This window comes from Mirounga leonina, unplaced genomic scaffold, assembly GCF_011800145.1.
Source record: "Mirounga leonina isolate KUSES-001 unplaced genomic scaffold, KU_Mleo_1.0 Mir_126, whole genome shotgun sequence".
NCBI lineage: Eukaryota > Metazoa > Chordata > Mammalia > Carnivora > Phocidae > Mirounga > Mirounga leonina.
The window spans coordinates 1,825,369-1,852,219 of record NW_023270314.1 but is presented as its reverse complement, the minus strand read 5'-3'; the positions used below and the strand labels follow the sequence as shown (position 1 = coordinate 1,852,219).

General features: G+C 35.2%; 1 protein-coding gene across 5 annotated transcripts in view; it reads right to left on the bottom strand.

Moving 5' to 3' along the window:
* PPFIA2 (PTPRF interacting protein alpha 2) overlaps nucleotides 1–26,851 on the bottom strand; it is a 467,879-nt gene that overhangs the window by 61,076 nt on the left and 379,952 nt on the right. For all 5 annotated transcript variants that reach the window (XM_035002058.1, XM_035002061.1, XM_035002059.1 and 2 more), the window contains 6 exons: nucleotides 25,799–25,934; nucleotides 23,461–23,681; nucleotides 15,786–16,023; nucleotides 11,963–11,992; nucleotides 8,699–8,829; nucleotides 6,588–6,742 (listed from right to left, as the gene is read on the bottom strand). In XM_035002058.1, the coding sequence (XP_034857949.1) occupies nucleotides 6,588–6,742; nucleotides 8,699–8,829; nucleotides 11,963–11,992; nucleotides 15,786–16,023; nucleotides 23,461–23,681; nucleotides 25,799–25,934 (911 nt within the window). The remainder of the gene's footprint in view (nucleotides 1–6,587; nucleotides 6,743–8,698; nucleotides 8,830–11,962; nucleotides 11,993–15,785; nucleotides 16,024–23,460; nucleotides 23,682–25,798; nucleotides 25,935–26,851) is intronic.

Here is a 26,851-nt window from a genome sequence, read left to right as displayed (position 1 = left end):
CTGCCTTCGGCTCAGGTCATGATCCCAGGGTCCTGGGATCGAATCCCGCATCGGGCTCCCTGCTCCGCGGGAAGCCTGCTTCTCCTCCCATTCCCCCTGCTTGTGTTCCCTCTCTCGCTGTGTCTCTGTCAAATAAATAAAATCTTTAAAAAAAAAAAATAAGGTAAAATAAAATAAAATAATCAGTGCTTTCAGTGATTAGACCCACACAGGCCCAAATCTTGGCTTCTTGGCTAAGAGTGTCCTGCCCAGATAGCACGGCCAGCCCTAGACTCTCCCAGACACCAGAGAGGGATAATAGTGTGAGGCTCCCTAAGACCCTGGCCAAGGAATCTAAAGGACCCTCATACACTCGGATCTATGAATGGTACTGGTTGGAGCTATCTGTTCATCTGAACTATGACGGCAAATATCTCTATGTTGCTTGGCCCTTAGATTCCTTTCAACATAATTTATTTCATGTTGGCCCTTGAAGTACAAGTCTATAGGAATTTCTAGCCAAAACCCATATTGCAAGGTCTGTACCTCTCCATTTATCCAATAGAGGTCCCTGTTCTTGTATTTAAAAAGGGAGCTCTAACTCCACAGAGATGAAGACTGCAATCTGTTGCCCATTGGTGGCTTCATCTTTTCTTTCATCTGACCTCTCTTTAGTATCAAACCATGACATTCACTTGGATTTAAACACACTCTGAGTTTATAAATGGTTACTTAATTGCTCTGTATCTGTTAGTCTGTTAGCTCTCTGAAAAATGCACCTAGACACAGGGCCTGGCTCATAAAGTGTAAAAAATGCACTCATAATGGAAGCTAAATAGTTCTTTCTTCAAAGAAAGGCCCTTTTACCATGCAGAGCATGAGTCATCTGTAATTGATACTTTGGGAATTTCTATTGTATCTGTTGGCTCCAGAGCATCTAGGCACAATCTAAATTTTTGGATAAAGGCCAGCACAAGCCACCCAAATTTCATGTGTAGAAAGGTGCTTGCTGAATATTTCTGGTGCAATATTGATGCTGTTTTTGTCATTATGAAGGTATTTTCTTCATTATGCTAATTATAGTAGGTCAGTGATTTCGGGCAACTATAATACAATCTGGCAGATGACCATAAAGGAAAGAGAACTGCAATTTAGGAGGCAAAAAATCTCTTGGAAATGTATTGCTTTTCATGTGCACTTAAGGAAATTCTCAAAAGTATCATCTATCATCTATCATCTATTATCTATCTATCTATCTACCTATCATCTATCTATCATCTATCTATCTATTTTTACTCAGTGATACATGTATTTTATACATTCAAAATTGGTGACACTGCCTGTTCAAATTTAATATATTTTTCTGTTTTTTTTTTCCATAGCTTTGTTGCATTTGGTTTTATTGGATCAATTCTCCATTCTTGAAAATCTCTTCGTCTTGGATTTCTGTTCACCTCTCTTACAATGTCTGTCAATGGCCTCTGTTCTTTATCCTTATCATTCACTGTTAACATCAGCTAGGATGGTCATGTGTGTTTTGTTCTTTTTTTCTTTATAGTCATTATAATTGGGGTTCTCTGAAGACCTGAGAGAAGTGGTGTTTCCCAGGTAGTAAATCAAAGAATGTATTGAGATCATATGGAGAGATATTTTTGAGATAGTTTTTAGAACAACTCTATTTTTTTTTTCATTTGTGTTTTCTATCCATATCAGTAATCCATAAATCGGATACCTGTGCTATTGAAATATTCATGTCAAGTGATTGGGGTTGTATTGACCAAAGACAGAGGAGTCCTAATTATGCCACCAGAGACCTTGATCCAAGGTGGCATCACTCGACTCGTTAGCACTATAATAGGAGGATTATTCAACCAGTTGTAAACCCCACTGAATTTTTCCATCACCCAGACCCCATTTTGACATCTTGTCATGGGATGCCACGAGTCACAGCTCACCCACTGCCTGTTCCTGTTCTGTAACTGAGTAACTTTGTCAGAAAAACAAACGAGTGTCATCTGACATAGTTATTTTTAACACCGTTTAATTTGCTTTGCTTCAAAACAGGTTAATGCCTTCAGATAGAATTAAAAGGCAAGCCAGTCAGGATTCCAATAACCGATGTATAATCTTAGATCGTGGGGTTCAAAACCCCTATCCCTAGCTATCCTGGTAGGATAAACAATGCAGCAGGGAAAATTTCTGTGGGTCAAGCAGAAATTATAATAGGATTTTGTAAGTCCCCTTTTGGCCTGGACAGTTTTTCCAATCATCAGTTTATTTGGGGCTAGTGGACTTTCTGACATTGTTCTTACATGTTTGTTTATATCTATCACTTGTTATACACACAACTTTGGTACCAAAATCGTTCAAATTATGTTTTTTAGAAAGAGGTCTCCTGTTTCAGATATACTGCTTCTTCCTTAAGTTCACATCATAATAAATACTATCCTGAGTGTGTTACTATCCTTTTGAATTGCTGGGATAACATCTATCCTTCACTGTCTTAACCAATCTTCTGTGTTGGTTAAGACTAAAATTGATTCTAGAATTTTAGTAGTAGTTTGTGTGGAAGTCAGGCTGTGGTAGGTTATAAAGTGACTGACGGATGAGAATGTGAAAATAGTTAATTGTGGACAACTCATTTAAGCTTGGATATTAGAGGCAGGGGAAAGATAAGTTAACATCTAAGGAAGATGGCAGGATCAAATGATGACTTTAAATACAGATTAGACATAAGCATGTTTAAATATTAATGGAAATATCAGAGATGCTTTGCATCTCTAGATGTATGCATCGGGAGAAACGGCTGTGGTCATTGGGCTGCTATGTCTTGATAGACTACTATCACACCCTGGATCTACGTTCTACAAAGTCAGCAGAAGTTCTTACTGGTCCTGTTGTCTCTATGCCCCTCAACAAGATTATCAAACCTGTTTTTGCATCTTTTCATCTTGGGATTTGTACTATGGGAAGAGAGTAAGTGAAAATAAAAGGAGAAAGAGAAACTAAAACCAGATCCCATGTCTGCTAGAAGGAGTACTTCCTCACTAGGATACTCTCCCCAAATCAATTGGTACCTTCAGGTAGACTTGGCTCATATATATGTTTTACCTTTCCAGCATAGTACTTAAAAATCAAATATGAATGCTTTAAATGGAAGAACAAATGCTCATTCACTCATTTTAATCTATATCACTTCCTGTTATTTTAAACCCTGCCTATAATTTGATGCACTGAGTACATTTTAGTTTGCAAATCCTGCTCCTACATTATAGGCATTAATACTATAAATAGAACTGTCAAACCGTCTGATAAAGAGCAGAATGAATTTTCTAAAAGGTACCTGAAAATGTGAAATCTTCCATTACTACCAAGCTTTTCTCCACGCTACTTTTGAATAATAAAGGTATCCAAGGAAAACATGCTTTAAGGATTTCTGGAATAGGGGCACCTGGGTGGCTCAGTCGGTTAAGCGTTCAACTCTTGATTTTGGCTCAGGTCATTATCTCAGGGTCGTGAGATTGAGCCCCACCACACCCAGTGTGGAGCCTGCTTAAGACTCTCTCTCTCCCTCTGCCTCTCCCCCACTCCCCCTCTTGCTTGTTTTCTCTCTCTCAAATAAATAAATAAATAGACTTCTGGAATAAAATGATTTTGTTTGGTTTCTGTTAGCTTTATTCAAATGTTTTTGGATGTGTTGTTTCCTTTGTGCTTTGGGGTCTCCATGTTTATATTGTCTCTACTAGTAACACATTTGAAAAAATGACTACTTGCATATTCAGTTTGATTCATGGTTAGGGGTTATTAATGCAGTCACACTGACTGATCCATCATATCTGAAGTTCATCTTATAACCCTAGCTTTTCAGATTGTTATACCATGCAAACAACACCCCCTTAATATTCTCCTCTTTGAATTACTAAGAATTTCTCCTTTGTTCTTCATCATTCCTGATGGAACCAAGCGAACACATTCATAGTTCTGTTTAGATAGTTTTCTTCCTCCGTACCATATTTCATTTAGAGGCCTCTAGCATAGCTACCCTCAGATTACTTTTCTTTCTTTGAGCTTATGAGCTAAATCTTTAACTAAGAGTTCAAAATCTTAAGACGTGGTCCAGAACTTCAAATTTGGTTCTTTGACACCATCATCCCTCTACCATATTACTTTCTGTGCCATCTTTCTTTTTTTCTATTTCTATTCACATTGGTAGAAGAAAGAACATTGCCAGTGCCTGTGTCTAAATTTGTCAGATCAAGATATTAAAACCATAACCACTAGAGGTCTTTCTTAGTTTCTTCTGCTGCATAAATCAGCATGACCAGGTGGTAGCCCCTGGGGTTTGAAAAGTTTTCACAGTCTTCCCCGTACAACCTGGATACACCTTCCAAGACAAAAGTAGACCTGAGTCCTTATCCCTCAACCAAAGTACCAGTGGTACCATGTACCATATTCTTTTGGTAAATATATGGTTTTTTAGAACCTATTTGTGTCTGTATTTTCTTCTTCTTTACTCCAGTCTTATTTCCAGCAAAGACTTTTTATTCTTGGCTTCTCTAGGAGCTTTGATTCACCTTCAGTACAGCTTCTACATAGTTCCAGAGGCACAGATATTTGTCACTGTCTTCCTCATCAGTAGTGCAGTCCTTAGCATGCTGCTGACTCTGGCTTTATTTATACTGTTTTATTGCATAAAACAAAATTGTTCAGAGCTCAGAATTCTTCCTGGGGTGATGCTATGCTCCCCAATAACTATCGATAGTTTCCAACTTGGATGGTGTTGATCAAAAAATAATTATCATTGATTCCCTTTTCATCTGGTCTGACATAGAGACACACAGTCACTGAAAATGGGTAAGAAGGGCTAGGTTTCTAGAAGAATCTAAATTTTACCAGACTTTAAATTATATCTTGACTTTGATTTTGAAAGAATATTGGCAAAATTTCTGATTCAGTTACTCCTCATCGAAGTTAAATACAAAATAAAAATAGAAAAAAATCCATGAGAGAAAGGCAATTAAATATATGTTAAAAGGGAAAAGTAAATTATAGATCCTAAAATGAATATATATGTTGAAATAGGAATAAATAAAATGATTACTATGTTAGCAAAATAAATATCTTAAAATAACTATTTACACTATTGTGAATTACACTGTAATATATTGGAAATGACAAATAATTTGGTAAGATTATAAATAGTTGTCAAAAAAATTAAAACAATGCCTTGGCATGTATATTTTATATTTAAAAAAGAATCATCTTCTATCTTCTTTTGTTATGCAATAATTTTTTTTATAGCTTAAAGAGTTCCCTCCTGAGAAATAGAAATCCAAAGAGGATTTAATTCACCTGCTGAGTAACATTTAATCACACAGCTGGTCAGACATCAGTTTCCCATGGCTTCTGATGCTTTGTGTGGGTTTTACATTATGGAAGTTGGGAAGGGCATTTTTGAATATATCACATTTGTAAATTTGCAAACATAAATATTATTCTCAGAAATTCTTTTGGTGCCAGGACAGGAAAGTAAGCCTGGGAGCTGGAGCATTACTTGTAAGTAATCATTCCTTTATTTGGAAAACTGAAAAAGTGCTAAGAAATTTGTATCATTCTGTTCAGCATTTAGTGTTAGAGGTGGGAGCTAAATATTTCCCAATAATTTAACTATAGTTCTAAGTTAAATAGGAAAAGATGGAAAAAAGAAGATGCAATCACAATAGCCAATATGATGGAAAAAGTGATTTCCCAAGAAAAAATAAATATATAAGAAGACACACACACACACACACACACAAGGCAAGTGTATATATCATCATTTTAGGAAATACATTTTTCATATTCTTTTTGTTTCAGACAATTATAAATATGTCTGTCCATCCATCCATCCATCACCTATCTATGTACATATGTTTATATATTTACCTAGAGTCATTTCAAATGTACTGATCTATGTTTTTATTCAATTAGTGACTAACAATAACTAACTAACACAATCCCTATTGCCCTATTGCTTCCTCTGTCTCCCCACCTACATAGTGTAGAGTTTGTGGAAAGCTGTGTTAGCTTTAAACAAAGAAATCCTGTACTTTTTTGCCCTGCATATAATTATTTATTTTGACAAAAAAAATTATTTGGGATTTTTTATAGGTATTTCAACTGTTTCAGCAGAAAAGCTTTTATAGATATCTGTGCCTTAAGTGGTAGTACGCTCAGTGGTTTTAAACTGATTTGAAACACCGACACTAGGATAAATTTCTCAGTTCTGCAAATTACTAAGACATTGTTTAGTCATCAATAAATAAGAATAACAGTAATAACCCTTGCCTCATAGGGGCCTTGTGTCTATCAGAGTCAGCATCAAATAAATTCTAGCCATTGTTATTCACAGAGAAATCAAAGGACTAAGCGTTTTACAATATTCTTCCCTTGTAAGTTTTGTCCAACATTATTCAGCTAAATTGCATTTACAGAGCTGATTGAAAAAGAAAGTTTGTCGGGTAGAAAAAAGAAGCAATGCAAAGATGGGAAATGAAATGAAAAGCAGATGGACCCTCAGAAGTGACTGAAATGAGTGGCAGTGAAGAGTCAAACACATGCACACTTACGGAGCTGCCCAAGTCGGGCTTTTTCTTTTTTACCAAACAGACGTCCTATTGAAGACTTGATTCCCTTCTTCTTGGGGGCTTTGTGAAGAGAGTCTTGGCTGCTATTGGCACTGCCAAGCCCAAGGCTTTCTGGCTCAAGGGAGGCAGACAAACTACTGCAAAACACAAAAGAGAGCAAACTGCTCGTCCCACAAAGTACTAAGACTTGTTCCTTTAGAAAGGGACAAACGGAAGAACACTTATTTTCTCCCTTTCCTCCCACATTTGCTCTTACGCGTATTGAAGTTTGGTTTTTCTCAGCCTTAGGGCCTTGAGCCTCCAAATTTTTTCTAGAAAAGATTATTTTTGTTCTAAATGTTTTCACCCTTATTTCTGATACGATCTCAAATGAATCAATGAACACAGGTTGGCTTATTCATTGCATGTTAAATGACCTTCCATTCTTTAGCATGTGACCCTTTCCCTATTTCCTTCTCAGAGCTTATGTTTTTTTACAGTCATAAACATAATGACCTATGATAAGACATTTAAATTTAACTAACTATGAAATTTAAGCTGCTATTCCAGCCCACATCTTTACTGGGGTTTCTTCTAGCCATCTTTTTTTTTTTTTTAATTTTTTTTTTAAAGATTTTATTTATTTATTCATTAGAGACAGAGAGAGAGAGAGAGAGGCAGAGGGAGAAGCAGGCTCCCAAGGAGCAGGGAGCCCGATGCAGGACTCGATCCCAGGACCCTGAGATCATGACCTGAGCCGAAGGCAGACGCTTAATGACTGAGCCACCTAGGCGCCCTCTTCTAGCCATCTTTCTCTCTCCCAGTTTTGGAGTCTAAATCGTTTAATTTTAAATCATCTAGGAAGGATTTAGAAGCAAATAATCATATGCTCTAGTGATCACTTTTTGTTTCTTCTCATAGTTCTCAGGTATTCTTTTAGGTACATGATACACTGAAATGAATTCCAAGCAGCTGCTTGAGGTTCCATTCCTGGTCAGTGTAACTGACACCGTATTAATAGGAGAGGTTCAATATATATTGCTATCTATTCTACAGCTGCTAATGTGACAACACCATGATGAATTACTTTACTTATTTGTCCTAATTAATGAGTTCACATTCTCTAAACTCCAAACCAATAGCTTTCACATGTTAAAATATAATTCACTCTTTTCTTGGAAGGTGAAAGCATATATTTTGAAATTGGAGTAACTTTTGTTTTCCACATTAGAAATTAAAAATAAGCAAAACAGAAAGACAAAAAATGCCTGCCAGCACAGAAAGCTCTGTTTCAAATAGTATGTGTGTAAAACACATACTATTTAGAAGACAGATTCTTACCTAAGTTATTAATACTAAGTCATTATGTTCAGTTATATCAATTATGTTTCTTGAGACGCTGCAATTGATAAGAATGTAAAAGGCCATGTATTTAAGATGTGAATTGTATGCTTAGATTTATTTATGCCATTAATTCTCATGGAGATCTGCTTGCAATTTTGTAGGCTGACAGAAAGGACCACAGGATGAGTTACTGTGAAAAATGGGTATTTTCCCTTACCTTTTCTTTTAATATTTTGGCAAAAATATCATTTTTTTTCTTATGAACTTTCTGCCTGGGTAGCTGTTCTAGCCAGCAGCACCAGCACCTGGAAGGTGGTATACATATCTGTCTGCTAAAAGTAAATGATGTGCAATTACGGACTTTTCAGACCCTAATTACTCTTACACCTAAGCCAAATTTATAGTCTTGTCCTAGAATCCCTTAATTTTTCCATTATTCTTCCTAATAAGTCCTTCCATTAGCCTGACTTTATTTTAATAGGAAATATCCACTAAAAATAGAAGAGTTCATATCATCCATATTGGCTAAAATAATAAGACCACAAATATACAGTCAATTTTAAAACTAAAAATTTGATCTCAGAATGCAAATTTTTTTTCCATAAGTGATGTTGGGGAGAGGGAGCAGGGCAATACCTTAATGGAGAGCTAGAGCTCAAATAAAATTTCTCATATAAATGTTTAAGCAGTCAATTTGACAACACTGAAAGAAAGAGGGAGTATTTTCCGAAGGAGAGCAGGCCCTGTGCTGTGTGTTGGGAGAGTCATACCTTCGGGCATCATTGTGGTAGGAGGAGGGAAGGGTGTGAGTCATCCTGATGGCTCTAGGGGTAGGGGGAGGAGAAGTTTCACATTTAATTGTTGCTTTGTCCTCCCGACCATCTTCTTCCACCACTGCAATCTAGAAGCGAAAACAATACATTCAGATGAACTCTTTCTAGATTTCAATGGAAATGGATGGAAATGGAGAAATCATTAAGCAAGGCTATTTGAGTAATTCTAATACAAAAACAAAATAAAAAACTTGGGGCAAATAGGTCTTACACTTATAAATTCACATTATTAAAGAGTGTGTGTCATAACTGTTTAAAAATAAAGACATTCCAGTTTGGGGAAAAAAAAAAAAAACCTTGGATACTTTACACAAAAATATTATTTCAGAGTAAATAAACACCATAGATCACTATCCAGGGACTATAAGAAAGCTATCCTGGAATCCATTTCAATACATCAGGAATGTAAATGTTTTATAAAAAGTTACTGAACACATATTTGAGCTAATTCACTAAAAAAAGTATGCATAGTCAGGTTATCATAACATGGATATCTTTTACATAGATTTTTGAAGTGAGAAGAGAAGGTGGCAAAAATACAACTTTACCAGATAAAGTGTATTAAATCAGGCTAATGAAATGTGTTCCAGATGTTTAAAAAAAATGAGTGGCAATTTATTAGAAAAAAAATTCTTGCAAATTGTTTCATTTCACTACCTCTCATGGGAATGTGGACAAAGGCATACAGAAACCAGAAGATGGGGTGGAAGGGATTTCTTTGAATAATTTAGTTCAGAATCCAGAACAATTCAGGATATCATAAATTCTGTCAGAGACAGACATATAAAACTGCATGACAGTCAGACTTTTCAATAATCAAATTGATTGTAAAGAGGTATTTTTTTACAACAATCCTGCATTTTTTTCACGGCATCACTGTGCATTGAAATACATACATATAGAGGGAAAGATTGTGGAAAGCATAGTTAGAAGATACAGTTCTGGAAGTTCTGATGACAAAAAGTTAGCAATATGGCTACAGCAAAAATTTTAAAGCTGTTTATCATCTTATGTCTACATAATGCCTTGCTTTGTTTCTATGTTGAGCTATTATGCGTAAGTGTGTTTATATATGATATACGATAAAGACCTCATGTATTGGAGAAACTTAAATAAATTGTTTGACTGGGCTTTTGTCATCCAAGCCTAGATTACTTGTAACAGTTCATGTAGGCATCTTTATAGGATTTCCTCTTTCCATTTCAATGAGTACAGTGCCACAGGAAGAATCTTTTTCAAGAACTACTTTCAGCATGAGGTTAACACTCTGGAAAACTCTTCCTAAACTCACCTTTCATCTAAATTCATAAAGTATGTTTCCAAACTCTATTTAATATGTGTTTATGTCTTCACAGTCCCATGGTCTAGCCGTAATTGTTTTTTGTGATTATTTCTGCGAAGCCTGACCCTTTTGCTTCCAGAGTTTTTCCTCTGAAACACCTCCTAAAATGCCTTATTCTCTCCACACCACCAGTCAAATATGCCAACTGTCCAAATACCAGCTTTTAAAAACATCATACACAAACTGTTTGTCTGAATAATGCTTGGAGCTTACACTGTATAAATAAAATAGAGGAGAAAGGGTTTGGAATCAGAGATGGATTTGAATTCTGATTTCTCTTACTTGTTGAATGACATGTGCTAATTACTTACCTTCTCTAAGATTCAATTTCCTCATCAGTAAAATGGATGTGATAATACTTATCTTAAAGTGTTCTTTTAAAGTGCAAATGGAATCACACCTGTAACTCCTTAGCCTGATACACAACAATTTCTAGTTTGTGGTCTTTCCATGACCTACTTTTTTTTACCAACCATTTCTTTACCCACTGAATTCCCTGAGCCTGCATTCCTTTATGGGACCTTCCTTTGTGACTTTTTTTCTTATACCCACTGAACTTCTTTTACATCCATCATCTACTCAAATTTCTTTCTATATTCCTAGAATAATCCTTTTAAGTGGTAGAGGAAGTCAGAGACAAAGAACTTTATGCATGATGAATTTGACAGTTGAGAACCAACTGGTAGTATCACGGAGAAGATACTATAGAAAGATAGATGTTAACTCAAGAAAAAAAAAAGTTCCATCAATCTAAGCCACACAAATACAGATTTCTTTAATTTAAAAAAGACAAAAAAAAAAAAAACAGTTTTCTGGTTCCTGAAGTTTTTGGAAATAGTCTATCACATCTTGATGATACTGAAAAATAGATTTATGCACTAGATAGTAGGTTGAATCTTTGAAATCTTCCCCATCCAATATCCCATGAGTCTGAGCTCTGCTGTTCTCAATTATCTAACAAGATGTCATTTTGTGAATCAGAACTAGAGTCAATTTTGTTTCTCATTTCCAATACTTATTCTATTTATGTCACACCAAACAGGAAGGCAGCAGATTAATTATATTTTTATAAGTTCTGTATTCTTGATACTCGGGCATCTGGTGCCATGCTGACCCAACAGAATGTTCCTCTCAGGGCTAGCTAATTCCTAGAGATAGCAAACTACTTCCCTGGAGTGTGCCTTTCATGTGCACATCAATGAATCTAGAACAGCCGCCAAATCATACTCTCTCTCTGGCTCTTACACTTCAGGAGGCAATATTTCTCTGCCTTAATTATCCCAGGCCAGGAATTGGACAACTAGAGATGGCCCAAATACCTAGAGCCCACCGACATGATTAAAACTAGCCAATCCTAAGCCTGCTTACCCTGCCTTGCCTTTCCAACAGAAACCACAATAAAGCTCCTACTCATCCTTTCTCCTAGCTCTTTCTGCTTCAGGACCTCCTCTGGTACTTCCTTTTGCCTCTGCATAGCAGGGCATGCCCTTCCTCTGGGGAAGTGTGAGTAACAAACTCTCTTTTCATTGACAGTGGTCTCCTGATGTTGGTCTCACATACCTGAATAACAGTAAAACCTACATTTAAAAACAAGCAGCATTGTTCTAGCATTGACAATAAACAACCTAATTCTAGGATATTTAGACCACATAATCTAACCATTACCCTAGAAAGCATAAACAATTTTATTTTGAGGCATTTGTTCTTATAATCGTATTTACACAATTGGATAACACTTAAATACTTTTAATATTTCTTTTTATGTTACTAAAATGTCTCAACTAATGGGAATATAATTTTAAAGCTTTCACAGAAAAACAATATTCAACTAGCAATCATATAAAAGATATTTACAGTACCTTTCTCCGATGTTTCCTTAGATCACTTGGCTGTGATTGGCAGTAATAAAAACAACATAAAACAGAACTAATTAATGAGTACCATTGACCATGTTACAAGTTTAAACAGTATTCTATAACTTGACTGTCTTGTTTTTTCATTCCATTGTTTTCTAAATAAATGTCTTTAACCATTACAGAAGGACTCCTCCTCAGAGTGACTTCAGAGAGGAACCTTCGTAGATGGAATTGGTAGGGGGCATGTCCACATGATGGGGTCAAACATATGTGTATGAGATCTGAGACACGGAACCCTAGGGAATAGGAAGCACATATGGAGTGATCTAGCCAGAAATAAATATGGGACTATATCCTCCCAAGAAAACATAAATGGGAATGAAGAAGATCATATATAAATGAAGAATCAATGCACATATATGGAGTTTATAAACATTCCCTTTTGCCCTATCTATGCAGAGCCTTGGTCCTCCCTTGGGCAGGGATGTTATTCCTGATGCATCTCAAACTTCCTGGCATCCTAACAAATCTCTCATTCCCAAATGCCTAAAGCTCTGGCCTCAGTATAACATGTTTCTACAGCTGCTGTTTTCTTGTCAATGTGCTTTTACAGAATTTTTTTAAAAGTTAATTCTTTCTGATTTCCAATGAACCTTATTCACTTAATATCTTTGTTAATTTTTCTTGTGTGAGTAAAACAATTTTATTCCATTTTAGTTACATTTATATATTTTTGTTATTGGAAAATTGGTTGATCTACTTCATTCAATATTCTAACTAGGTATTGGTAGACTGTTCTTTATGCTTATAGATTTGTGGTGATGTAGGGGCGCCTGGGTGGCTCAGTCGTTATGCATCTGCCTTTGGCTCAGGTCGTGATCCCGGGGTCCTGGGATTGAGCCCCGCATTGGGCTCCCTGCTCGGCGGGAGGCCTGCTTCTCCCTCCTCTCTCTCTGTCAAATAAATAAATAAAATCTTAAAGAAAAAAAAGATTTGTGGTGAGGTAAAAGTAAATAAAAGCACATTTTATAATCAGGACAAATAACAATGTTTGCAAAACATATAAACATATACAATACAAATGAATATAATATCTTTTCAATCTCTGCTTTTCTGTCCCTAAAATTCTTCATTTTCCTCTGAATATCCAAACATGGATTATATCCAACAAAATTATCCCCCCCAATATTTTCTATAGGTAAAAGAAAATCTACTTGTCTTTCACTGTAGCAGTGATGAATTTAATGACAAAGTTTTCTTAGGATGATAAGGACTTCCGGGTTTCATTTCTTGTTTTTCTGAGTCAGATATGGAAAATTTTATGTACTTTTTTTACCCTCAGGAAATGCTTTAAACATTTTTAAGTACTGTAATTACAGTGTAATAATGTTCATTTATCATTGATTTATTTATGACTAACTGCTCAAGAAAATGCATGAAAGCTATGGCATCTTTTTCATATTACACAAACATCATGTCTAAATAATGTGTGTAAATGTGTTTATACACATTATTTTATTAGTATAAAATAATAACATTATCAATGTTTATGAAAATACTTTAAAGAGCAAAACACTATGTTGCAAAAATGTAAGGAAGAATAGGACAGAAATAACCAAAGCTTCCTTGCCTTGAATGCTGGCTGAATTATGCTCTGTGGGCCAACATTCTTACTGTAGCTTTGATAATAAGTCATCAATATATGCAGCAAATATAAACAGAAAGTAAGACAGAGACAATGTCCTGTTTAGTTAAAGTCAGATTAATGGTTCTTAGATTTCTAAAAATAAGCAGAGCATAATGTAGCTCCATATACTGGGTATATAGTACATTGGCTAAAACTTTGTGCTGTGTCAAAGTGCGGGTCCGTTCTGATTAGCTGTCCTTTGTCCTGATTGGGTACAGTCTATGATGTCTGTTTTAAAAATATTTTTTTAAGATTTTATTTATTTATTTGAGAGCGAGCGAGCATGAGCAGGGGTGAGGGGCAGAGGGAGAAGCAGACTCCCTGCTGAGCAGCAGCCAGCCTGACTAGGGAGGGGCTAGAGCCCAGGACAAGACCTGAGCTCAAGACCTGAGCTAAAGGCAGCCACTTAACTGAGTGAGCCACCCAGGCGCCCCTATTTTAAAAATATTTTTAATATCAATATTCTGAGCACAGAATAGAGGACTCAGTGGTTTAAGACGGTAAGTAAGAAGGTAAAAGTTTCCTTTTTTAAAAAATTTTGCCATGTTTCTTTTATGTTGACTTTATTGTATGGAAGTCCATAATCATAAAGAGTTTGAATGTGAAAAATGCTGCCACACCATAAAAATAGTTTTCTGTTTCAATTCTCAATTGTAAAATTAAAGAAAAAGACATTTAACTTACATACATAACAGATTTTGTAAAAATAAAATTAAAAAAAATTATAAGGTAGTTTTTGCCTAGAGGTGAGAGCATTTTATATATAAAGATAGAGATATAATTTCTTTATAAATATGTGCATATGTGCATTAATATAAATCAATTCCAATGGAAATAATTTTTACAATTTATTAGCTACAATACATATTACTGCAACATATTTATTAAAGATGTCATTTAGAAAATGAATTAAAATTTTTTGTTCAGATATTTTACACACATACATACGCACAGAGATAGATACTGTGACACTTTTTATAGAAGCTTCACAGCCTTCTGACTATATTTAGAAACACTGTATACACTTCATATTCTTCTGTAGTATCATTAATTTCTCCTCCATTTGTTATATTTGTGCTAGTTTTATACTGTATAAAACTATTATTTCACCTATTTTTTAAATTAATTTCTATCCCCAAACTCATTTTTAATTAGAATTTTATTATTTTAATAGTAAAGTTTTAATATTCATTACAAAAACAGAATTTTACCTCCAAAAATAGTTCAGAATATTTAAATCTTCATTACTGTCATTTAAACGTTATTTCCAGGTAATCACACACACACACAGAAGGGACAGAGTTGCACATGCTTTTGTGCCAGCAAATTTGAAGAAAAAATCCAGCTCCACTTACTGTGTTGAACATGAGCAATTTACTCATGCTCTCAAACCCCAGTTACCTCTGCTCTCTGTTGAGGTGATGCCCTCAGACTTGCAGATGTTATCATGAGATTTAAGTGGCTAACCATCACAGCACTCAGTAGTCATTCCCATCATTTCTTCCAGAGGTTTCTCTATATTATTTTTAGCAAAGGCATTTTGATTTTCTCTCAATTATATTCAGGGTACCTCCTAACTTAGGTTTCTAACTATTAATCCCAAATATAAAAATAAACGAAACAAAGAATTAAAGAATAAAGAAGGGTAAAAATGTTGACATGAAATTCTAAAACAAAATTGGGAAATTGTTGCTCTTATTTTTGATGGATCTTCTTATTAAAATTATATTATCTATATTATAAAAAATGTTAACATTCTTTGTTGTTTTATTGAAGCAATTATAATAATTTTTTTGTGATTTATTGCATTAAAAATAAAATACCCAGTTCCAATTTACTTCATCAAGATATTACCTGTAAAAATTTACTTAATGGTTTAAGTCATTCAGATAGCTGCTGTGATATTTAGATTGCTACTCTTCTACTTACCTATTATGTGACCTTAGAAAATTACACCTGTGTAGGCTATATTTGCTTGCCTCATAATGGGATTAATAGTTGCACCTACCGCATAGGGATGTTGTGAGAAAAGAAAAATGATAAAAACCAAAGAAGGTCCTTAGAATAAACACCCAGTAAATATCAGCTCATGCACCATTAATCCTAATGGGGACAATGTTCTCGTGCATATCATCATACCAGTGTCATGACTCCCATCCGATCCATTTCCCTGGCAGGACTCCGAGGGGTGAGCTTTGGCGTTGAGTGTCCACTCGGGGGAGATGAACTGGCCAGTGAAGAAGCTGTAACGGAGGCAGTGATGGAGGTACCTGGGTGGACTCTTGCTAAATTCAGGCCTTCCAGGCTCACACTAGCCACTCTGTTCTCAATTTCTTCAGCACGTAACTCCGTGGATTCTTTTTCTTCCTGAATTAGCCTGAAAGATACAATTTAATTTGGATCCATTATATGCTGCTAAGATGGTAACTGGAATTCATATAAATAAATAAATAGCTCTGTGAACATTTTATATCAAATCTAATGTTTTCTTTTCTCTAAGGCTATGATATAACTTTCAAAAATTCCAGAGGCTTTCTGGCTGATTATTAGAAAATCCTTCTTTTCAAGTGATATATAACTCCTCCCCACTTTCAGTCTAACCCTCTTTCTATACTACACCTGCTAAAACTTTTTTTTTCACCTGCTAAACCTTTTAAAACCTTGCCTGCCTAGAAAATTTCTGCCGCTAATCCTTTTTTTTTTTTTCCTGCCACTCATCCTAATCTTACATTTGACCTGAGGTGCCAGTAAATGAGACTTTTAGAAACTCAGATCCCAACAAAGATACTGAATCTTAACTCCCACCTGATGAAACAGTACAACTGACAGAATCTTCAATGAATGGCCATTTATAATTATCATTTGGTCAAATAAAACCCTGAGATTTTTTTTAACAATACCTACTTAGCCAAGTCAACTTCAAAAAAGCACCAGGCAATGTTAATAATATGGAGATGATCTATTTATAGGCAGATAGACACATACATACATAATAAAAGAAACTGTTTTAACTGTTGCTAAATGCTTTTGAGAAGACAAAGCACTATTACTCATTTTTTCTTTAAGGAGAAGCTTCAAGAATATGTAGAAGGAAAGAAAGAAAGAAAGAAAGAAAGAAAGAAAGAAAGAAAGAAAGAAGATGGAAAGAAAGAAAGACACAAAATAGATTCCCTTTGAAATGTCCTGATGTGTTGGAGAGAGAGTCCCATATAAATCATACAAAAGGATAAAATAATAAATAAGACCACAAAAGTAAGGCACTCAAAACAGTAGCTAACTATAGATGCACAGATTAACTAACAAACAGGACAGTGGCAAATGAAGTAATTTGATCCCTTCCTTTAAGGGAGAATAAGTAAACTGAGGAAACCAGAAAAGAGGAAGTTTTTTTTAATGGTTAGAATAGTTTGTGGAAGAAGAAAAATCTTAACCAGAAATAAATTCTAGTTAGTGTTAGCAGTTTTTACGAAGACGTTGTCACTGTTTTTATGAAGATGCTTCTTTTTTATAATAAGTTTTTAAATTTTAATTCTAGTATAGTTTAACATACAGTGTTATATTAGTTTCAGGTGTACAATATAGTGATTCAACACTTCCATGCATATTCAGTGCTCATCATGATAAGTGTACTCTTTAATCCCCATCACCTATTTCACCCACCCTCCCACCCTCTCCCCTCTGGTAACCATCAGTTTGTTCTCTACAGTTAAGAGTCTGTTTCTTGGTTTGCCTCCCTTTTTTCCCTTTGCCCGTTTGTTTCTTAAATTCTACATATGAGTGAGATGGTATGGTATTTGGCTTTCTCTGACTTACTTCACTTAGCATTATACTCTCTAGCTCCATCCATGTTGTTGCGAATGGCAAGATTTCGTTCTTCTTTTTTTTTTTTTTTTGAGAGAGCGAAAAAGAGAGCACACACAGATGCACACATGTGAGTGAGGGGAGGTGAGGGGCAGAGGGAGAGGGGGATTTTTTTTTATGTTGTACACCTGCAACATGTGCATTTCTTTTTTTTTAATTTTTTATTTAAATTCAATTTAATTAACATATACTGTATTATTAGTTTCAGAGGTAGAATTTAGTGATTCATCAGTTGCATATAACACTCAGTGCTCATTAGTTCAAGTGCCCTCCTTAATGCCCATCACCCAGTTACCCCATCCCCCCACCCACCTCTTCTCCAGCAAGAGAATCTTAAGCAGGCTCCATGCAGAGCCTGAGGCAGGGCTCAATCTCACAACCCTAAGATCATGACCTGAGCCGAAATCAAGAGTCAGATACTTAGCCAACTGACCCACTCAGGTGCCCCAAGTTTTCATTCTATTTTAGGGCTGAATAATTTTCCATTGTATGTATATACCACTTCTTTATCCATTTATCTATCAATGGACACTTGGGCTGTTTCCATAGCTTGGTTACTGTAAATAATGCTGCAATAAACATAGGGTTGCATGAATCCCTTTGAATTAGTGTTTTGGTATTTTTTGAGTAAATACCTAGTAGTGTGATTACTGGATCTTAGGGCAGTTCTATTTTTTTTTTTTTTTAAGATTTTACTTATTTGTCAGAGAGAGAGAGAGCCCACAGGCAAGGGGAGCGGCAGGCAAAGGGAGAAGCAGGCTCCCTGCTGAGCAAGGAGTCCAATGTGGGACTTGATTCCAGGACCCTGGGATCATGACCTGAGCCAAAGGCAGATGCTTAACCAACTGAGCCACCCAGGTGTCTCGGGTAGTTCTCTTTTTAACTTTTTGAGGAACCTCTGTACTGTTTTCCAGAGTGGCTGCACCAGTTTGCATTCCCACCAGCAGTGTAAGAGGATTCTCCTTGCTCCACATCCTCACCAACACCTGCTATTTCTTGTGTTTTTGATTTTAGCCATTCTGACAGTTGTGAAGTAGTATCTCATTGTGCTTTTGATTTGCATTTCCCTGATGATTAGTGATGTTGAGCATCTTTTCATGTGTCTGTTGGCCATCTGTATGTCTTCTTTGGAAAAATGTCTATTCATGTCTTTTACCCATTTTAATTGGATTATTTATTTTTTGGGGGGGTGTTGAGTTGTATAAATTTTTTATATATTTTGAATTTAACCCTTTATCGGATATGTCATTTGCAAATATCTTCTCCCATTCCATAGGTTACCTTCTAGCTTTGTTGATTGTTTCCTTAACTGTGCAGAAGCTTTTTATTTTGATGTAGTCCCAATAGTTCATTTTTACTTTTGCTTCCCTTGTCTCAGGAGACATATCTAGAAAACTGTTGCTATGGCTGATGTCAGAAATTACTGCCTATGCGCTCTTCTAGGATTTTTAGAGTTTCATGTCTCACATTTAGATCTTTAATCCATTTTGAATTTGTTTGTGTATAGTATAAGAAAGTGGTCCAGTTTCATTCTTTTGCATGTAGCTGTCCAGTTTTCTCACACTATTTGTTGAAGAGACTGTTTTTTTCCCATTGTATATTCTTTCCTCCTCTAAGATTAATTGACCATATATTTGTGAGTTTATTTCTTTGTTTTCTATGATGTTCCATTGATCTATGTGTCTATTTTTATGCCAATACCATACTGTTTTACTAAAGGTTTGTAATATAACTTGAAGTCTGGAATTGTGATATGTCCAGTTTTTTCTTTTTCAAGATTGCTTTGGCTATTCAGGGTCTATTGTGGTTCCACACAAATTTTAGGATTGTTCTAGTTTTGTGAAAAATATTATTGGTATTTTGATAGGGATTGCATTAAATTTGTAGATTGCTTTGGGTAGTATAGACATTTTAACAATATTTGTTCTTCTAATCCATGAACATGGAATGTCTTTGCATTTTTTATGTTGTTTTTTATTTCTTTCATCAACATTTAATAGTTTTCATAGTAGAGGTCTTTCACCTCCTTGGTTAAGTTTATGCCAACATATTTCATTATTTTTTTAGTGCATTTGTAAATGGGATTGCTTCATTATTAGTGTATAGAAATGCAACAGATTTCTGTACATTGATTTTGTATCCTGCCACCTTAATGAATTCATTTATTAGTTCTAGTAGTTTTTTGGTAGAGTCTTTAGGGTTTTTTTATATATAGTATCATGTCATCTGCAATTAGTGAAAGTATTAGTTCTTCCTTACCAATCTGGACATTTTTTCTTTCTTTTTATTGTCTAATTGCTATGGCTAGGACTTCCAGTACTATGTTGAGTAACAGTGGTGAGAGTGGACATACTTGTCTTTTTCCTGACCTTAAGGGAAAAGCTCTGTTTTTCATCACTGAGTATGATATTTTTGTGGGTTTTTCATGTAAAGTCTTTATTATGTTGAGATATTTTCCCTCTAAATCTACTCTGTTGAGGGTTTTTATCATAAATGGATATTGTACTTTGTCAAATGCTTTTTCTTCATCTATTGAAATGATCATATGGTTTTTATCCTTTTTCTTATTGATGTGATATATCACATTGATGGATTTGTGAATATTTAACCACCCTTGCATTCTGGGACTAAATCCCACTTGATTGTAGTGAATGATTTTTTTAATGTATTGTTGGATTTGGTTTGCTACTATTTTGTTGAGAATTTTTGCATCTATGTTCATCAGAGATATTGGCCTATAGTTCTCTTTTTTTTTGTGATGTCTTTATCTGGTTTTGGTATCAGGGTGATACTGGCCTCATAGAATGGATTTGAAAGTTTTCCTTTATCTTATATTTTTTGGAATAGTTTGAAATGAATTGGTATTACCTCTTCTTCAAATGTTCAAATTTTCTATTTCTTCTTGCTTCAGGTTATACATTTCTAGGAATTTATCCATTTCTTCAAGTTTGTCCAATTTGTTGGCGTATAATTTTTCATAATATTCTCTTACAATTGTTTGTATTTCTTTGGTGTTGCTTATTATTTCTTCTCTTTCATTTGTGATTTGTTTATATGGGTCTTTATTTTATTTTATGAGTCTAGCTAAGTGTTTATCAATTTTGTTGATCTTAATGAATCAACTCCTGGTTTCATTTATCTCTTCTTTAGTTTTTGTTTGTTCCTTTATTTTTAGTTTCTATATCATTTATTTCTGCTCTAACCTTTATTATTTCCTTCCTTCTCTGGTTTTGCGTTTTGTTTGTTATTTTTCTAGCTCCTTTAGGTGTAAAGTTAGATTGGTTATTTGAGATTTTTCTTGCTTCTAGCTTGCATTGTTATAAACTTTCCTCTTAGAACCACTTTTGCTGCATCCCAAAGATTATGGACCATTGCATTTTCATTTTGATTTGTTTCCATGTAATTTTTAATTTCTTTTTGATTTTTCCATTGACTCATTTTTAAGTTTCAACCCATTCTTTAATCCTTTCCACACCACATTTTAGGTATATGGTGTCATATTTTACATCCTTTTATTTTGTGAATCCCTTGACTAATTTTTACAGATATATTCTTTACCTTTAGTTGTGGAATTTGTTCTTCCAGTCTTCAGATCATTTTCTGGGTTATATTCACTTATGTGAGTGTTGTAGTTGTATCCATGGGATGAGATGAGCTTAGAGTCCTCCTACTCCACCATCTTCCCCTGCTGTCCAAAATACCTACTTCTTTTGAATGTTGCTATATACTTGAATTATATGTAGTTCTTAATTTCTTAAAAACTAGCAACTATATTAAATACATTATTAGGGTCAGCAAGGAAACATATAAAAGGGTATCAACTTAATTAGTCTAGACCAAGATTATAACTGGGCTTTACTACCCTAAGGTAACAAAGTTGAGGTCCTAGAGGGACATGGGTTGTTATTGAGGGTGTGTGTATATATTCTCGATGAAAACAAATATCACAGATACATACTCGATTTCAAATCTACTCAGTGTGTTAAATCATTAGCTCTGTAGCATCAAAAAATGTCATTCAGTTTGAATTTATGTTCTGTATTATTTTTTCTATTCATACTAATCAAATATTTATGAAACACTTTCTATTTATCAAGAAAAGTGCTAATATCTGGATATAAAAGACAGTGAGCAAAACAAGATATATTTCTTGTTCTTATATAATTTACAATCTAATGAAGGTAAGAAAGACAGTAAAATGAACTGAAGGACAGAAGAAGGGATGGTGGTAAGAGTAAAGAGGGTGAAATGTTATGGGACAATGGTGTGGAATGAGGAGAATGTTCTAGAAGAAAGGAACAGCAACCACAAAGGAGAGAGCAAGGAAGATTCAAAGAACTGGAAGTCATGTATAATGGAACATGGAATCAGGTAGGTGAGAATGTTGAGGAAGGTGGGGCACTGTAGACAATATGGAGTATTTTGTTCTTTATCTTAAGAGCAACTGAAGGGTTTGAAAAAGGGTTACTTTACCTAAGCACATTGGGTTTTAAAAAAGTCTTCTCTGGTTGCAGTGTTACTTTGGATTAGATGGGAACCCATACACCGTGAGGAAACCAGAAAGAATTATTGTCATCTACATGAGAACCTATTATAATGTGCAATAGGCTGATGATAGAAGAGAACTGGATAGGGCGCCTGGGTGGCTCAGATGGTTGGGCGTCTGCCTTTGGCTCAGGTCATGATCTCAGGGTCCTGGGATCGAGTCCCGCATCGGGCTCCCTGCTCCTTGGGAGCCTGCTTCTCCCTCTGCCTCTCTCTCTCTCTCTCTGTCTCTCATGAATAAATAAATAAAATTTAAAAAATATATATTTAAAAAAAAAAAAAAAGAAGAGAACTGGATAGATGTGAATTGTATTAGGAGGTAACACACTTAGCTAGAGCCAGAAAAACAAACAAACAAACAAAACCCATTGTTCAAAATATTAAAAAACTGTTCATCCATTGAGAAAAAACAAGTTAAGAGTAGTTTCCCGATGTTTGAAAGACTGTAAATCCACCTGACACAGTTAGGTTCTTTACTGGGGTTAGTCAAGTTAATGATAAGTAAAGACTACTAACATCATTGGGATTTGAGACAGTATATATTAAGTTAAAAATTGAAATTATCAACATTTCTCAATGTTTGAATTGATAACTTGTACAACTTCAACTCTATAATGTAATCTACTCTTTGGAAACCATCTATTATCCACTGTGGTGATAGTGCATTTTTTTCATATCTACTATGAAATAATTCAGTCCTAGTTAATTTCACTCTGATGTCTAAATAGTTTTAAGGAGCTGGCTGCATATTTTTTTTTATTTTTTTAAAGATTTTTTTTTAATTAATTTATTTGAGAGAGAGAGAATGAGAGAGAGAGAACACATGAGAGGGGATAGGGTCAGAGGATGAAGCAGACTCCCCGCCGAGCAGGGAGCCCGATGCGGGACTTGATCCAGGGACTCCAGGATCATGACCTGAGCCGAAGGCAGTCGCTTAACCAACTGAGCCACCCAGGCGCCCTAGCTGGCTGCATATTAATTGCATACTATTTAGTACCTTTATGGCAGTGTTAAATGTACTTTAAGAATGTACCTTATTACCACAAATATCATTTAAACAGTAAATTTAAATGTAAAAAGTGCTTTGAAATTCAAAGGTTCCCAGATGATGCCTGTGCTTCTGGTTTAATTATCTCATTTTTAGTATCAAGGTCTTCTAATCCTTTAAAACCATCAGTGATAATTGAACTCACCTGATTTCTTTTTTTTTTTTAAAGATTTTATTTATTTATTTGAGAGAGAGGATGAGAGAGAGAGAGCACATGAGAGGGGGGAGGGTCAGAGGGAGAAGCAGACCCCCCGCCAAGCAGGGAGCCCGATGTGGGACTCGATCCCGGGACTCCAGGACCATGACCTGAGCCGAAGGCAGTCGCTTAACCAACTGAGCCACCCAGGCGCCCGAACTCACCTGATTTCTTTGTTGATGGCATCCAATTGTTCCTGAAGCATCATGGCTAGAGTCTGGGCATCAGAATGACCGCTTGGAGAGAGAAGATCCATTGAGCTAAAAATAGTTTCTCTGTCATCATCATCAATATCAGACATTTCTGTGTCACTTTCAAAAGGGTGGCTGCTTAGCACTCCAATTTGCTGAGTTCTATTCCACTCATGATCCCCAAGAGACTTCACCTGTGTGGTAAATGAGTAATTACCGTATGTATCATATTGCTCATTATTAAAGCACTATTCTGAAAAATATCAACAAAAAGCACTCATGCTTTATAGTTTACCTAGCAAAAGCAGAACTGATTATTACCATTTTAATGCATTGTTTCAATAAAATATTTCCTTGACATCTTAAGTAATGGCAGATATTAATTGTCAGCATAAATACCAAGATTTTAATAGGAATAATGATGATAAACTTATGCATGATTTCTAGTTCAACCCCACTTGAAGTTAACAATCACTTTAAAGCATCTATGTTTGAAACATTTTTCCTTCTTTCCAAATATAACAATCTCTATTCACTTGTACTGGAGCATTTCCATCTCTTATATTAGTCTTACTTACACTTTCTTATTATAGACTGAGACTGCAAATATTATCACACTAGTTATATAATAATTCTCTCCCAAACATTCATTTACATAGATTCTAACAAAGTATAATTAAAATAATATTGAAAAGTGATTTAATTTCATCTCTACTTCTCTGATCACTTAAATGCTTCATTGATTTTTTAAGCCCAAGGCACACTAATTTACATGACTATGGTTTTTATTTGATATAAGAAATCCCTCATGTGAATGAAAATCTTTTTTTGTAAGTAATCTCTACGCCCCATGTGGGGCTCCAACTCATGACCCCAAGATCAAGAGTTGCATGCTCTACTGACTAAGCCAGCCAGGTGCCCCCAAAGATAATATATCTATTGGTGTTTTTCAAGCTGTTATCTGAGGGTGGGAGAGGAAGGGAAGTAAGAGAGAGGGGACCTAGAGTTTTCTGCATTTTAAAAAATGGTTTTCATTTTTGTGATGATGTAAAATGATTTTCTGAGGGGGGACCCCATGTAAATACCACAGTATTTATTTAAGATTTGAGGACCTGAATTAGCATTTGTGTTATAAATTTTTTTGGTACCAAGTAGCACTAATTTATTTGTCATATACAAATGAGAAAAGAACTAAGATGGACTTGATTTATTCTTCATTTGTTCACTTCTTATTCATTCATTTAACAGATATTGAATGCCTACTATGAAGGATTAATTTATACATGACATAGGTACCAATTAAAAACCATAGGGTAGGGGCGCCTGGGTGGCTCAGTCGTTGAGCGTCTGCCTTCCACCCAGGTCATGATCCCAGGGTCCTGGGATCGAGCCCCGCATCGGGCTCCCTGCTCCGCGGGAAGCCTGCTTTTCCCTCTCCCACTCCCCCTGCTTGTGTTTCCTCTCTCGCTGTGTCTCTCTCTGTCAAATAAATAAAGTCTTTAAAAAAAAAAAAAGATTGAGCCACCCAGGTACTCCTGGGTTGAGTGTCCAGCTCTTGAAAAAAAAAAAACAACCATAGGGTATCAAGGACCTGTATACAAGTAAGGACAATTAGGTTATATAGTATTCAACACATGAAAGTGGTTGCGGAGAACAACTTATACTTAGGGCACAAAGGAACTATAGTACTTCTCTATAAAATGCCACTCGACACTTACAATATACATGGCTTATATGTAGCGAACGAATGAAGATTGGCACTGCAGTTTATCATGAAGAGTTCTCTATAAACACTTTCAATAGTCTATGTACATTTTCCTCAAAGTTTTATTAAAATAGCAATTATAATTAAAATATTTAATTAATCTTAATTAACAATATATTCATATTGCATAAGTGCCCAAGCAAACCAAGAGTCCATTTGTTTGGCAATACAGCATAAGGGATAAAAAAGCATGGAATTCGAAACCACACAAATAAAGGTTCAAGTTTTGACTCTATCACTTTGCTGGCTGTATAGTGTTGAACACTTAAAATTTCTGAGCTTCAATCTTTTTATGTCTGAAGTTAGCATAAAAATAGAACCAAATTCAAAAGGTTATGTGGATACATGCATGGGGAATGCTTAGTTTAACTTCTGGTACATAGCAGTGGTTTTGCATTAGTTATAGTTTTAAAAATATGTCATATGTCATGCTTGAAACTAAAAATGCTAGCAGTTGGAATTCTCTCAGTATTAAAATTCTATTCAAGATGGAGTAAGATATTTACTTAGAATCATCAAAGACTTGAAATAAAAAAAAAAATTAACCTTTGGCTCATCTCTTCGCACACCCATGCGGCCCCTCCTGGGTCTTCTTATTACTTTAGTTGTTCTGTAATCAGACTGGCTGTCCACTAGGGATCCAACAGAATACCGCAACTCAGCTGAGGTGTCTAGATGAGTTCTGGAAAAAGGAAAAATACGAAACATGACCAATCGCAAAAGTTAAACTTCCCAGCAAATCACTATCAACTGCTTAATTGTCAATAAAGAATAAAGCATAAACCCTCAAGAAAAAAGAAAAATTCAAGGAAGAAAACTGATGAATTGTCATGATTCTTTGAGGTCTCTTCTGAGGCTTATGTCAAAAATTCCAGTCTCAGGTTCATTCCCAAAAGTGAAGTGAATTTTCTGTTTAGAATAGAAAAAATCTGTTTGTTCATCAATTATCATTTTCAATTGTGGTAGTAAAATTAAACATGTTAAGATGGACAACCAAGATCCATTGGCTTAAATTCTGGCAATTCTTTTTTGTTGAAGTATTTAGTGTACATATCAACATATGTTATTTATTGCTGTATCCCTTTATTTTTTTAACAAAATAGGACATACCACCAGATAATTTTTCAGCTTTTGTTAAGACACTGTTTCAAAAAGATAAAGAAAAATCTTTTGATAAGCACATTTGATTCTGAAATCTGCTTAGAGATGAAATAGTTGGAGAATTCCAATAGAAAAATATTATCACACTGGTTTTCAATAAACATGATAATAAAGTAAACTGTAATCAAAGTGTAATAAAGGTTTCTCCAGATACATTATTTATATAGAGATTTACAACACATTCAGTTTATTGCTATAATCGTTATGGGAACAGTGACAGCGTGCTGTCCTATAAAATGCTCTATCATCAGTACGAAATATGCTTAATGCTGTATTTTCTTTTGAACTGGAGGTCCTGATGATCTACTATGCTCTTTCTATTGGTTCTCTTTGTGGAAAAAGAAAAGGGAAAAACCAACCATTTCCAAATGTTAGGCAAGATTAGGAAAGGTTAGGTAAGTTCTAGGTTTTCGCAAGAGGAGAAGACACTGACCTAAC